The sequence below is a fragment of the Anser cygnoides genome, chromosome 8 (genome assembly GCF_040182565.1).
Source record: "Anser cygnoides isolate HZ-2024a breed goose chromosome 8, Taihu_goose_T2T_genome, whole genome shotgun sequence".
Lineage (NCBI taxonomy): Eukaryota > Metazoa > Chordata > Aves > Anseriformes > Anatidae > Anser > Anser cygnoides.
The window spans coordinates 10,878,985-10,893,398 of NC_089880.1; the positions used below are offsets into that span (position 1 = coordinate 10,878,985).

The 14,414-nt window shown below is 53.7% G+C and overlaps 2 protein-coding genes across 4 annotated transcripts in view; both read right to left on the reverse strand.

Annotated features, from left to right (window-relative positions):
• Nucleotides 1-5,225, reverse strand: part of PRRX1 (paired related homeobox 1) — a 36,547-nt gene extending 31,322 nt beyond the window's left edge. The window contains exon 1 of one of the 3 annotated variants that reach the window (XM_067001505.1): nt 4,669-5,222. In XM_067001505.1, the coding sequence (XP_066857606.1) occupies nt 4,669-4,909 (241 nt within the window). In that variant the 5' untranslated portion in view covers nt 4,910-5,222. Of the gene's footprint in view, nt 1-4,258; nt 4,476-4,668 lie in introns of those variants that run through there. The other 2 variants (XM_067001506.1, XM_067001507.1) reach the window with 2 other exon arrangements.
• A 2,309-nt stretch (nt 5,226-7,534) lies between these two features.
• Nucleotides 7,535-14,414, reverse strand: part of GORAB (golgin, RAB6 interacting) — a 29,237-nt gene continuing 22,357 nt past the window's right edge. The window contains exon 5 of the mRNA XM_067001502.1: nt 7,535-7,691. Within this exon, the coding sequence (XP_066857603.1) occupies nt 7,550-7,691 (142 nt within the window). The 3' untranslated portion in view covers nt 7,535-7,549. The remainder of the gene's footprint in view (nt 7,692-14,414) is intronic.

Below are 14,414 nucleotides of genomic sequence, written 5' to 3' on the forward strand. Positions count from 1 at the left end.
AGTCAGCGCCCTCCTTCAGCTTCACATGGCTCTTTTTTTCCTTTGTTAATAATAGTAAGCTGCTTATTATTATTACTTTTTTTTTTTTAAATCAAAAGGTTTCAAGTTTGTGACAGTCACATTTCCATCTTTTGTCTGCATCCAGAAGATCTAGAAATTTATGTCAAAACCAAACATTTTTTCCACTTCTAATTGTAGGATTCAGAGATGCAAGAAAAATATCAGCGTGAGATACTTGACTGAAAAATCACGCGCCAGCTAGCCTGAGAGTGAAATTAAAAAGATGCAACATGCGTGGAAAGAAGTGAATGAAGCTTTTAACTTTTTTTTTTGTGTTCATTACCTGGCCTGCTATACAAGCTTTATCCCAAAGAACGTGGTTCACCCTTCCTGCAAGGAGCCTCTAGGACACACGCGGCACTGCTGGCACGCGTAAAGATTTCTCCCGCAGGAACACCGCTGAATTTTTCATGCAGACAGCCCAAACGACAAGTGCCTTAAAAATAACATAGACCCGATCCCCAATTTTTCCACGTCAGCTGCTGGAAGAGGAGGACTTGGGTGCGGAAAGTCCTTTCTGGCAGCAGCCTGCAGGGATGCTCGCCGCTGCCGGGGGGGTTAAAGGCAGCGGCCGCTTTGCCCCACTCGCCTGTAACCCGTGGGCAGCAGCAGCCCCTTTCTCCCCGCAGACTCTCCCTTTGCCCACCAGCTCCGCAGGACAAGCGAGGAAGAAAATATGAGCTGCTAGATTTAATCAATCTCTGCTCCAAAAGCGCTTTCTTCCTTCTTTTCTATTCTTTGTCCATCCCGGGTTGCCAGGCTCAGCATCTTCTGGGAATAAGGGCTGTGTTTTCCTAACAAAAGAGCCACTTAGGACTTGAAGATAAAGCAAAGGTTTGCAAAGAAAACCCTGCAGTCCTTGGCGCTTCCTCTCTCGTTCCCGGGCGCCTCGGCAGCCCTCCGAGCTTCTGTCCCCTTCCCAAAGCGGTGGCAGAACTTTCCCACCTCTTTTTAACAATTCAAATATCTTTTTTTGTGCGGGGTGGGGAGGCACCACAGCACCGCAGACAACCTCGGGATCAGCAGAAAAGGAGAAACAATTCAACCTTTACACAAACCCTTTCCCTCCCGCAGCCACTGCACTTGCTGTAATTAAAAAGAGGGAATTAACAGCCTAAATACCAGCCATGTGGGAGCAGCCCAAAGGTCCTTCAGCTCAGGATCCTGTCTCAGACGGCCTCTAATGACAGACAGAGGCAGCGATGGGGTGATCTCTGCCCCAGTTCATCCCTCCCGCCCCCAAAACCCACGGCTCCGAGCCGGTGATGCACCGCAGCAGTGACAAGCCAACCCCGGCCCCTGTCCTCCCTCTGTTTGCCTTCTCCTTTTTTTAAAACCATTTCTGTATCTGGCCTCTGCAGAACCCTGGTACGAGACCCGTCGTCGTGCTGGCTGGGGAAAGCAGCCCCTCCTCGTGCTCTCACCCCGCGAGGAGCGAGATGAAGCCAGCACGGATGCTCTGCCTGCCCCATCCCGAGCAGGGCAAAGACACCCACCTCCTCCCCGCTGCCCCGCCAGGGGTTTCTGCTACCCGGGGAAGCTTTTTTGGTGCCGAGGGGTCACGATGCCCGCTGAGCCAGAAGCAGCGGTGGGTAGCTGCAGGCTGCCCGGGCCCCGGCTGTAATTTTGAAGCTGCCCCGACAGCCTGAGCTGGGCTGCCAGCCCGGGAGAGACTCGCAGCCCCCAGACCTCCACCTCTTCTATACGGAAGAGAAATTGAAAGGCAGTAATAACTCCAATATGCAGGACTTGTGCACGTACCGGATCAAAGCGGGCTTTAGTCATTCCTCACAAAAGAAAGGCGAGCGCAACAATTTTTCTTTTGCTGCTCAGGCTTTCTCCACGTCGTTTTATGAGCCGTCAACAGCCAGGCTCAAATAAACAAAACAAAACAAAAAAGCAGATGGCAAAAAAATGCCATCTTTAAAACTAGCTAATAGCTCACCAGCTCTGGGTTTGGAGAAGTAATCCCGCTCAGAGCCACGAGCTTTGGGAACCCACCGACAGGTTTCTGCCACCACCAAAGGGGAGGGGAGCAAGGAGAGCTGGCTGCCCTTGCTGGGAAGCCCAGCGAGTCCTCTCTGCTGATCTGGGACTGCATTTTCATCACAGTTTTAGCTGGAGTCAATGGAAACCCTGCTACCAAAGCAAGCGTTGGCCGTATCTTATCAGGTGGCTTTGCAATGAGGAGCAAGTCAGAGTCCTCCTGGCTGAAGGGCAGAGGCTGGGAGGGTCACAATGAATTTTATCAGCTTTTAAGGTATGGTTTTCACAGCTACAATTCAAACTGAAATCAGTGAGTGACAGTTTCGCAGCACCACTGAAAACGAAAATCAGTCCCTTAATACACTGACATTTCTCCCTGTCTATGTTACAACCAGAGCTACTCCCAGAAATGCTTTTTTTTTTTTAAATAGAAAAAAAGCTTTCTCCTCAACCCCTTCCAAATGAATTAATGGTAATGTAGTCCCTTCAAACTCCAAATAAAACCTTTTGTCATTTCTGTGTCAAGCTTTTTCCCCGCAATTTCATGTTACACGAGGAGCACCTAATACTTTGGGTTTGCACCCCGCTTCGGGACAGAATCCAGCAGCAGACTGACTTTCCCCCAGGTCAGCAGATCATTTCCAGTATTCCTGCGACATTCCACAACTCCTCCAAACGGCTTTCACCTCCTCTCCCTTCGTAACACGGAGAATAACCGAGCCCTGTGTTAGCTTTTCCGCTGAACCAGCTCTCATTTTTCACCGAGAAAAGCTCAAACCTCCGCACCGCTGCCCAGCTCTCGCGCAGCCCTTTTCCTGCGTGCGCTGCAAAGCGCTTGACAAAACGCATGCCACAGGTGGGGAAACTGAGGCACGGAGATGCAGGGGGTCTGCTAAACACATCAGCGAGCGAGCCAGAGAGCCCAGATGTCAGCTCTGCCCAATAAACCAGAGAGAATTTATCCCCGGTATTTATTTTTTGCTTGCTTTAGAATACTTTTAAAACTTTCTAATTCACCGCAACAGCATTAAAACTTTTACTGCATTCAGGGAACTGCTGATTTATTTTAAGCTGGAGTTTGGTCCCTGCCCAGCAATGCTGGCTGGGAAACACACCCTCAGCCCGTGATTTTGGTCCGGTTCGTGCTCGAAGAGCAGGGTGGGGGTCAGGGAAACACAGCCCCTCTTTTCCACGCTGACCAAGCCAGCTCAGCGATTGGCAACAGGCAGCACCAGGAACAAAGCAGGTCCAAATAAAATATGATAAACGAAACTGGGGGGGAAAAAAGGAGAAAAAAAGAGACGTTTGCATAACTCGTTGGTTAGTATCGCGGGGACTCTCCGGCCGCAGCGGCACAGGAGCCAAATCACGGGGGAGCGGCGATTGCTGCCTGCCTTCCCCACCAAAGCACGCACCTTTAGGGCCAGAAATTTAGTTTTGCTCCTGGGAAGGGGCATTTTTAAAGCCGTTTTCCCCGCAGCCGTTGGCCTGTCCTGGCCAGGCTATCCGGGAAGGGAACGGGACAAGTCCCCTCGGCTTTGCCCTTGGGGTCCCGCGGGGTGGGGATGCGGGGAGCGGCTGCTTTCTTGTAGGGCTCTCCTCTTCCAAGGCCGGTTTCTCTCTCGGCACGGCTCCGGGAACCCGAAAAGGCGAGGAAGCGCCGTCGGAGCCCCGGGGGACAGCGGGAGGAAGGCGGCTGCCGGCTGCCGGTCGGGCTCCTCGCCCCCGGAGCCTCGGCGGTGCCGGGAGGGGGGCGCAGCGGGGAGGGCTCCCCCCTGCAGCCGGGGGGTCGGGGGACTTGGGGAGGGGGCCGGGGGACTTGGGGAGGGGGTCGGTGCCCGGCTCCGTTCCCTTCTCCCCCGCTGACACCGCGGCGCTGCGGCTCGTTTACCGCGGCCGCCGGCGCGAGGCGAAAAAAAAAACAACAACAAAAAAAACGAAAAGCGAGGTTTTCGTCGACTTTTCGTTTTTCGCCTCTCGTTGGCGGCCTGGCCGCCCCCGGGGGGGCTCCTGGGGAGCCCTCGGAAGCGAACCCGTGTCCGTATCCACGTCCGTGCCCGTGCCCGCCGCGGGAGGGACGAAAATCGCAACGAAAATCGCGCCCAGTCCCCGCGCACGCGGATATATACATGTATATAGATATATCTATTTTTTTTTAACCGAAACGAAGGTAATAAAGGATTGGGGGGGGGGGGGAGATCTGCGCACCTACCTCGCCCCACTCCTCCGCGGCTCGCCCCTGCCCAAGCGCTGCGCTCGGAAAATCCCGCGCAAGGCTGCGCCCCTTCCCCGCCGCGACGGGGGCCGGGAGAAGCGGGGCAGGAGCGGCCGGCGGCTCCGTTTTGCGGCCCCGCAAGTCCCCTCGGGCTGTTTGCGAGGGCAAAGCCGTCGGAAAATCGCTCGGCGGGTCCCATCCGGAGCCGCGAGGTGCTCCGAGCTCCGACGGGATGGATGGAGAGGGAGGGAGGGATGGATGGAGGGATGGAGGGAGGGATGGAGGAAGGGATGGAGGGATGGATCCTGCCGGCCCCATCCCGCCGAGCCCCGTGCTCAGCCCCCCGGCAGGCGATGCGCTCGGGGGCTCAGCCCGTGTCCCCGGGGGGGGGATCCCCCCGCACTTACTGTCCTGCTGCGGGGTGTCGCTGCCGCTGGTCAGCCCGGGGGACTCCAACAAGCTCCGGCCGGGCTCGCCGCCACCCTCGTCCGCCTGGGCGGCCACCATGTCGCCCGCCTCCTCCAGGTCCAGCAGGTGGCTCACGGAGAAGTTCTTCTTGCCTTGTAAATTGTCCAGGCCGGCGGGGCCGTCGAGGCGGGCGGGCAGCAGGGCCTGCCTCTCCATGGCGTGGGCATAGCTGGACGCCATGGTGCTGAGCGGGGCTTTTCTGCCCTCGCCCCCCCCGGCGCCCACCGCCCCCGCTCCCCCCCGGCCGCCGGCCCTTCGAGGAGGGGAGGGGGGGAGGGGGGGAAGCGCACGGCCCCAGGTGGGGGGGGGGGACACGGGGACCCGACGGGATGGAGAGCTGCAGGGACCGGCTTTAAAACATGCCGGGGAGGGGGAAAGGCGAAGCGGCCGGCTCGGGGCGCCGGGAGCTGCCGGCGGCCGGGAGGAGCACGGGGGCTGTGGGGCCGCTGGGGCGGGTGCGCCCCGTCCCTCCGCCTTCCCCTCCCGGCGGCTCCCGGCCCTTCCCTTCCCCTCCCTTCCCTTCCCCTTCCTCCGCCCCTGCCCTCCCCTCCGCCCCGCACTTCAAACGCCGGGGGCGGCCCCGCCGCGCTCCGGGCCCCCCCTCCCGGGACGTGGCACCGGCCCCCGGTGCTGGTGCTGAGCCTCGGGTCGTGCTGGGGAGCCCCCCGGGGGGGGGAGAGGGGAGCGGTGCCCTCCGCCGGGGGGCCCCCTCTCGGCGGCCGGAGCACGGTGGGCACGGCCGCTGGGGGAGAGAAGTCGGGAAACGGAGAGCTGGGGATGGAAAAGTGGTAGTGAGAAGGGGAAGAGAAAGAGAGAAGGGAGAGGGAAAGGGGAAAAATAATGAAAGGGGGAGAAAAAGCGCAACGGAGACCCAAGAAACAGAAGAGAGGCAAGAAATCGCAAAAGCGGAATAGCAAAAGGAGAGCAAAAGCGAAATAGCAGGAGAGAAAGGGGGGAAAAACGAACCAAACCCCCCAAAAAACTAAAAGCAAAACAGCAGAGAAGAGAGAAAGACAGGAGAAGGAGGCGCAGAGGACATGCTCAGCTCCCCCAGCCAGCGAGCAGAGAGGTCCCAGGGCCCAGCAGGTCCTGGTGGCCGAGGGCACGCAGGGGTGCAGGCAGCACCCCCAGGCCCTTGCTCGCTGCAGAAGGACCCTGAGAGCAGCCCTGTGGGCGCTGAGAGGGGCTGCTGGCGCTGGTCACGCTCCCACCAGGCCGGGAAAGGTCCCCACATCCCCGTGGCTGGAGCCTGGGCTCCGAGCTGCCACAGCCAGCCCAGAATTTCCATCCCCCCTGATCTGGGGAAAGAACATTTGATGCCATCAAAGGGCTCCAGATTGAAAACAGATGTGCTTCCCCGAGCCTCTCCATGCATTTAATTAAGGCACAGGCATGGAGGAGACATTTTCATCATTAGTTTGCTTTCAGCCCCCCCCCTTCCAGTCCCAGTTTACCCTTTGCAGTCTCCAAGACCCAAATGAGCGTGGCAGGGCTCTGCCGCCCGCAGCTCGGGGGCTGAGCAACGCAAGCACTGGGGTGAAGCCGTGCGTGTGCACGGGAGGACGTGGGCGTACGTACACCCAAAATGCTGCGTGTGCATCTTCCTACACAGCTGTGCATGCCTCTCCGCGTGCTGGTGCGTCCCTTTTTCTGGATGGGTGTCAGCATAAGGGACCGTTTCTGCAGGGCATCCTACAGCACATGCCCACGTGTTGGGTGGGGAAGGAGCCGTCTCTTCCCACAGCCGTGTGTCTCTCAGAGCCCAGCACGCCCAGGACAGCGAGGGTCTCCAGCCTGAGACACAACGGGGGTGTATACAATCCCTTGCTCTGAAGGACGGTGCTCTGCCCTGCGCATGAAACACCCTTTTCTCAGCCTCTGCCTTCCCCATGGATTGGGCTGCCTTCTTTCTTGGTGAGCCTGCTTTTACCCTCTTTCTCCCAGTTCTCCCTCAAATCAGTCTTGCAGCTGGCCTGGCTTCTATGAGCAGGAGCAGGGGAGTCCCAGCCACACACATCCCCTCTCCACTGGGGAAAGGCTGCTCAGTCCCAGGCAACCTCTGCCGCAACAGAAGCCACAGAAAACAAAAGAGCAACTCTGTGCTCCCTTCACTCACATCCTCATAGACTTCCCAGGTAAGAAGCATTTCCCTTTCCTTCTCACAGGCCCCCATCATTCAGACAACCCTTTCCCCAGGAACTCAACCTGATATGAGCCAGTGCCCTGGAAAGATGATGGTGAAAGCACCTTGGTGCTGCGGGTCATCACATCAACACGTGCATCTACTACGAAGGCAGAATCCCTCCTGCAAGTTCGCAGAGGGGCCCAGCTCTGAACTAGGCTCTGTGGCATTACCCTGAGATGAGCCATGAGTGCCCCCCATACACACAGCACCCACAGGCTGAATAGCAATGTAGTTATAGCACCAGCTCAGGGCAGGATTAGTGCAGCATCCGTGATACCCTGCTCCGTGTAGAGCATAGTTTACCCTTGTGAAGCTTGAGGAAGGCAGAGGTAGTGCCAGGGAAGAAATCCCAACAGGAGAAGGTAGCGGAACATGCTCTTTGTAGCAGGGTGTCCTATTGTGCTGGTGATCAGCCAAAGCTTGAATGGCTGGGATGGGAGAAGGCACCTTGTCATGCGCAGGAAATAGGTCACACAGCATGAGGAGCCCCAGCTGTAGTTTGACTGCTTTGCTCCACCAGTCCTCTTCGCAGGACAAGCATGTACCACCCCTTCATTAGCTGTTTCCTTTAACTTGGATTCAAAGTTCTAGAAAAGCTTTATATAGAGGCAAAGATTGTCACCTTACCTGAAGGCTCACGGGCATTGCCTTCTAGTTTTCATCTTGTCCAACTCCAGCAGAAGAGGACGGGGCATTTGTACCCAACTCAGGTGCTTCAGTTTCTTCCTGCTTGTGTCCAATGGCCAGCTCACGCACTTGCTCTGCTTCCAGGGGTTTCTGCAGGATGAACAGCCATAGAAAAGTTCTGAGCCACATCATGGTCTGCTGTAATCCAAAGATCTCCACACACTTGCTCACATTTCAGATAAGGAAATGACCCAGAGCCCTGCCTCAAAAACCTGTCTCCTACCCTGTAGCCACCTCTGATGCTCAGAGAAGATGAGGCAGAAACCACAAACTCTGATTTCCCCCTCATCTTTGCCCAGTTGCAGATCAAGAAGGGGAACTCCAAGGATCTTCACCTCTGCACATGACCAGCAGCAGTCTTGCTTCTGCCTTCTTTCCAACAGCGATTTGTAAGCTCCGCTAGCAGTGGCAGTCTCTAACTTGAGCATCTATCCTAATTCCTGCAATTTCCCAAGACAGCCAGCACTTGGCAGTTCCTGTGGTTCCCAGCCTCAATAATACGGGCTACCCAAGTACGGTGTAAACCCTCAGAAGTGTTCCCTTCACCTTCACATCTGCCCGGTCATGGGCTTCCTCACACCTACAGCCACATCTTCTGCACCAGCTACCACATCACATGCCTTTCCCAGCAGAGGCTTGCCACTTGCTTCAGGTGACCTAAGTATCATCTCTTCTACCCTAGTTAAAGAAAAAAACAAAAACAAAACAAAAAAACCAGGCAACTGGATTCTCAGTTATCTAACAACAGCATTGTGCTTAGGTGAAGCATTTTGCTCAGGGAGGGAAACTAGCTCTGGTGCCTCTCCTCTACCCCATTTTCATGAAAGTTGTGAGCATGTGATGTCTTACAGCTCTTTTCCAACCTGCCAAATTAGTTTCATCCTAGCAGTTCAAAAATAATATTGCCGGAGGTGAGCAGGGGAAGGAAGAGCTAAGAGGCAGCACAATTGCGCTAGCTTGTGCTTTTAGGAAAGGAAAGCAAAATGAACAAGCAATTTATTACTGCTCTGTGCTCCTTGGCCTTAACCGTGCGAGGTGCTCAGCTACTCCAAGGAATGCCGGGTGCCCTCCAGCCCTGCTCTCCTGAGCCCTTTGGCCAAAAGCCCAGCCCTCCGCTCCCCAAAACTTCAGCCTCAGCTCCCTAGGGCAAGGCGGTGAGCGGCATCGCATCAGAGCAGCTCTGCTGCCGGCCACTTCTGAGGCTGCACCCACCCCGTCCCACCCCTTGTCCAGCCCTGCGATATCCCCGCTGCTGGGCTCTGTTGCCAATACCTCATGCTGGGGAGCCAAACCAGAGCTCTGCAACCCTGGAAGATTTTTTTTTTCCCTTCTCCCTGACGCACCAGTTCACTGAAATGTCTGGTTTGGGGCTCTTTGCACTTGCTCCCCCCAGGACTGGGTATGAACTATGCAGAGCTGGAGACAGAGAGCACCTGCAGGAGGACGTGTGTGCCTAGAAATGCATCACACCTCTGTGTGTTCAGGCAGGTATGAACCCATTTCCAGCCTGGCAGCCCTCTTCCCCCAAACTCCTGCTGCACACTTGGGCCAAAGCTCCCTCTTTCCTTCCCCACACAGAGGTGCGTAAGTAGATCTGTGGGGATCAGGTAGTCTACGGCCGTTTTAAGCCGTAAACTCAATGTCAGGGGTTCTTCTAATCCCAAACATCTTGATGTCATCTGGAAATGCCACGAGCAGTTTATAATTAGGGTTTAGCATGCAGATTAATACCAGCAGCTCCAGGGTGAACACACCATCAGAGTCCAATCAAAGCTCAAATGGGGCAGCAATTTAAAACTGAGATTTATTATTCCTCTGCATAATATTCTGAACCAGGGGCTGAGTTCACATCGCACACAATCATTCCTGGAAGTGCTATCACATCTCCAGTCGGAACGAGGTGGCTTGTTACTGGTTCACGGGGGTCATAAATGCTAGGCTTCGGGAACTTATTTGGGAATCACAACATCGGCACCGTACAAGATTTAGAACCTGAGGCAGAAGAGCGCTCACATGTGTGTGCAAGGCATGGGCTCCAGCTCCACGCGGATGGCGGGGCAAGGCCGTGCACTCCCGTTTCTTTGCTGTGCACCAGCTGCAATGAGGGAGGTGGCCCCGGGACACCAGCTACGGGGTTCTCTCCTTTGGCCAGGTGAGGAAGGATGTCCCTTGCCTCGTCAGCTATGAAACACAAGAGGACGAGGGGGCTGGGAGAGTGGAAATTCGGTCATTGGCTTGTTTGCACAACTCCCAGTTTTTAGGTTTCAAGACAGACTGAGTTTCAATTGTTGCCACCTAGCTTCCAACAGAGATGACAAGCAAATTTACCAGCTGCCAGAGGCACGAACTAGTTTTCTATTTTCTTTTTTTTTTTTTTTTTCCCAAAAGCTTTCCACCAAGTAGAAGAGGGGCTGTGAGGAAGGGAATGTCCCCATGTCCGTGCTACAGGGAGGCACTTTACCACCATTACCAGTCCTACTGTATGACCTGAAACAAGGATGTCCTACAAAAATCTGCTCTCTGACAGCTCCCGTGGCACTGCCAGCACAAACTCCTGCCCCAAAAGCTTTGCTCCAGCACCTGGGTGCTGAGCAGCTGGGCTGGCAGTGGTGGTGCCAGCAGTGTCAGACCACATGAGTGGTGATGGGGCAGGGTCCTGCAGGAGGATGGCGCTTGTCCCCGTCATGCTAAGCTCCATCCCCTGCTCCATCCCCTGCAAGGATTTCGGTGGGGTTACTGGCCTCTGGAGCAAGGACTCTGCCTAGGAAGAAATCAGGTTGTGGCCCTTTCAGGTTGTCCACTAGCCTACCACGGCCACCTGGGGGCACTGAGATGGCCACCAGGGTCTGCCCGCTGCCAGCTAACCAGAGCTAGGCACGCTGAAGCAGGGCTAAGCCGTGTGTTCCCAAGGGCTCAGACCTGAGCTGGCTCCAGAGCTCCCAGCACAAGGAGCCACGGGTTTGGATAAGCCAGCCGTTTAACCGGGGTTTTATTACCGGGCAGGGTAACAAAAGCACTCAGAGGTCACCCGGGAACTTTAATCAGCTCCAAGGGTCACTGGGTACCTGGCCTAGACGGCACAAGGGCAGGGCCCAGGGCATGCAAATAAATAAATAGATGTATTGAAACCACCTCCACTCCTCCAAATGATTGCCTCCCTCTCTCCCCCTCCCCATGCACATTATAAAGATCTGTGCTCTTTACAATCAGACGCTCAAATGGCCCTAATTTCCCCAGCAGAAACTCCGAGATCTCCTGCAAATTTAGCTAAGACGTTTATCCACAAGCTAAAAAAAAACAAAACCAACAAAAAAAAACCTCTCACTGCTGGAGATGAAAGTTCAGTCTGCTGGACTGCTCTTGGGCTGGATATCAGATATCCCAAACCCTGGGGAGAGAAAGCGTCCCACCAGCTTCTCTCCCCTGCAGGAAAAAAAAACCTCCCATAATCAGAGTCTGGGCAGACAAATTGGCACCACTGTTTTCGTCTTTTCTCCCTCCACCCCCCCCCTTTCTGGAAGAGGACTAACCCTTCGGAGCACAGTCACAACTCACAAATATTTGTGGGTATTATATTGCAAGAGGGAAAAAATGCAAAGGAAGGTAACTGTTAAAAGCTTAGTCCCTCTCCAATGGAAAGCAGCTTTATGCATGTCCATAAATCTCCTTTGTAAGTGGTCATTAAAATTGTGTCTTGTTTAATTTTTTTTTTTTTTAATCTCATTTAAACACTTTTTCTCATCTTGCAAACGAATGATGTCATTGGCAGGCCCGGTAATGAACTGAAAAAAAAAAAGTCACTCTTCTAATGTTTTGGGGTCTCTCTCTGAAAGCAAACATTTCAATACCAGTCCAGTAACCCAGCCAAGTATTTAAGCATGTGCTTAACAACAACTTGGATTTAAGTGCCTTGCTCCCTCGGGGACATCTGTCCACACTCATCTTCATGCACAAATGATGTGTTTAAAATGAAGAGCATGTTTAATCTGTTGCAGGGTGAGTGTCCCAGGGCCGGACTGCTGAGCTGTTGAGCTTCTCATTGCACGGGCAACACGACCAGAACATGACGGAGATCCCAAAACTGCTGCATGTGGGTATCCTGATGGTCACCAGTCTTCCATCTCCTCTGCAGTCCTCAGAGTCTCGAGACTGATGTCCTCAGGGTTTCCTGCATTACCATTTTCTTTCTAACCATCAGGCTCACCTCTCCTTTTTGCCCACTTCTCAACGGAGCAGGCTTTCTCGTGCCACAAAGCAAGACCACCACATATCTGCCCTTTGCTTCACATACATGCCCTTCAACCCCAAAATGCTGTTTGGTTGGAAGGCTCCTTGCCGGATACTTGTGCTGTTGGGTTTGGGTGTGTGGCTGAGGTTTTTAGGTTGTTTTTCTCCCCTCTTTTTTTTTTTTTTTTGGAAGCCGTTTTTAATGAAGTGGAAGCAAAACCAAAGAGCAGACTGTGCAAATGGGGGAAAATAAATGCAAAACTTGAAAATGAATAATTGGCGTGGTTTTAATTAAAAAGCGGTTAACTGTTTCGGGGTGAAGAGCATGGGTTTGAGTTGACACCGCCTGAACCCGGGAAGAGCACGTTAAGCTGTTCACCATGCCGCGGGTTAACAAAATGGGAAATAAATACATCCCAGCCACTTGGAAAACTAAACCATCTTTAGGGCTCAGCTGTAAACTTTCTTCAGCAATTTATTAGAGTTCCAGAAAGCACTTGTTGAGTAGCCTTGGCCTGTAATAAATATCAGTCCTTGTTTGTTTGTTTTTGTAATGGGAACAAAACCACATCTTTTTCTTTCTAAAGTGGATAATTTAATTACATGGCAAGAAACACATTCATTGTCCAGAATACCCGGAGAAGATTGCCATGTAACTCGCCGTTCAGCAGAGAGAGGGGGGTAGCAGAGCCATCTGATACCCAGAATCATTTTCAGGGAAGATTTTCCTGTCGGCACACATGCTTCCTCTGGAGATGATGCTAGCGCTGGGACCGCCATCGCAAACTGGAAGAGGAGACAGGCGGCTCACACGGCGCGAGGAGCTGTACCTCTGGGTAAGGCAGTGCTCACCTCAGGGGACCTGGAGCTGCGGAGGGGCAGGGCAGACACGAATGAAAGGGAAGGAGGAAAGCAGGGAAGGGAAAGGGATTTGTCTGAGCTGCTCAGCGGGTCAGAGGTGGCAGAGGGAACTGAGCTGAAGGCCTCCGATCTCAGCCTGGTATCTGCACTCACGTCTTTGTCATCGTCTCCTCCAGAAACTGCAGAGCCCGGGTTTCTGCCTCCGCCGTCAGCAGGGAGCCTGTCGCGTCCGTGTGTCAGCCCTGCTCCAGCAGCCTCGCTCAGCTGCCTGCTGACATGTTCTGCCTGCCTGGCCGGGGCCCCTTTCGGACCGGTTCCAGCAAAATGGGTCTTGTCTGAAGTCAGAAAAGCACCACTGTCCCACATCTCATCTCTTACTCTCTTTCAAACGTAGCTCCAGCCTGAAAATATCAGTGTTCCCATCTAGAGGCTGAGATGCTGCAACTTTTCTTGCTCTGTCATTCCTTTCTGTGGGAATCTGTCCTGGCCTCAGGTGTAGGAGGCAGATAATGGTGGGGCTCAAAAGTACATCTGGAGAGAAAAGCAGTGGATGTCCTAGGAGAAATGGGAGTGCTTGTGAGCATCCGTCCCTTTCCTTGCCCTTCATTTCTGGGGACCTGCATTGCAGAAGGAGAAACAGGGGTCGAGCCTTTAAAATCAGCTCTTGGTGGGTTGGATTCACCCACCCTCCCCAGGCAGCCTGACCCTGGGTTTAATGCTGGAAAAGTCACTGAGCCGAACTGGCTGAGGGGGGCACAATCCAGATAAGCAATTACCAGTGCGCCTTCCCAGGGACAGCCCAGCAATTACAGTCAGCAATAAAGAAATCTGACGGTTGTCAAAACACAGACCCTCATTCCTCCGAGCTCTTCTCGCGGGGCGCAATTAGCATGCTGATGTGATTAAAGCCACGTTTGGCCCTGCGATAGGAGGGCCAGATGCACCCAGATAACTCCTGCGAAGCCAGACGCTCGAAAGCGAGGCGTTGGTTACCTGATTTGTAGCCAATCAAGTGGAAATCAACCATTCCTGTCCACATAGCTACATCATGCCGTTAAACAGCCAAAAACTCTTCTCTTACATGTCTTTGAGGGAGATGAATTCCATATGGCCCAGAGAGAGAGCTCAGGCTAGGGATGGAAGGAAGGACAGAAACAGCATTTCTCCAGGACAGAAGACAATAGAAACGTTTCCACTGATTCCAATAGGTTCTGAATCAGCGGCTGCAACCAATTTTCCTCCTAAATGGACTTCCATATGTCTAAAAAAGTCTCACAAGCGCTGGAATTTGTTACAGAACAAACCTGTGCTTTATTACGCTGCTCCCCGACTCCTAGCGTTTCTCCCTTGAAATTCCTTGGTCAGCCATTCCTGGGCTTTGGGGTTCGCTTTCGAGAAAGGCATTCGCTTCTAAAGCAAACATTTTCCATGAAACAGAGAAAATCTCCCCCTCTGCCCCCAGACTTCACTTGGCTCCGCTGGGAACTTGTGTCTTAAACTTCATCCGAAAAAGAAGTGGCTCTATGTGCAGAGGAAAGAGCAGGGAGGAAATCAAGTTCACCAGACCTGAAACCTCCTCTGCTTTACAGATAGCCTCTGAAACGCAGATAGTTGGGCAAAAGCCTAGCAAAGCTGATTTTTACCAGAAATTTTCCATTTTCCACTTCTCCAAAAACAGAAGAGATCTTATTTTGCCGTCTTTGTGACTGGCATCTTTAAAGATTT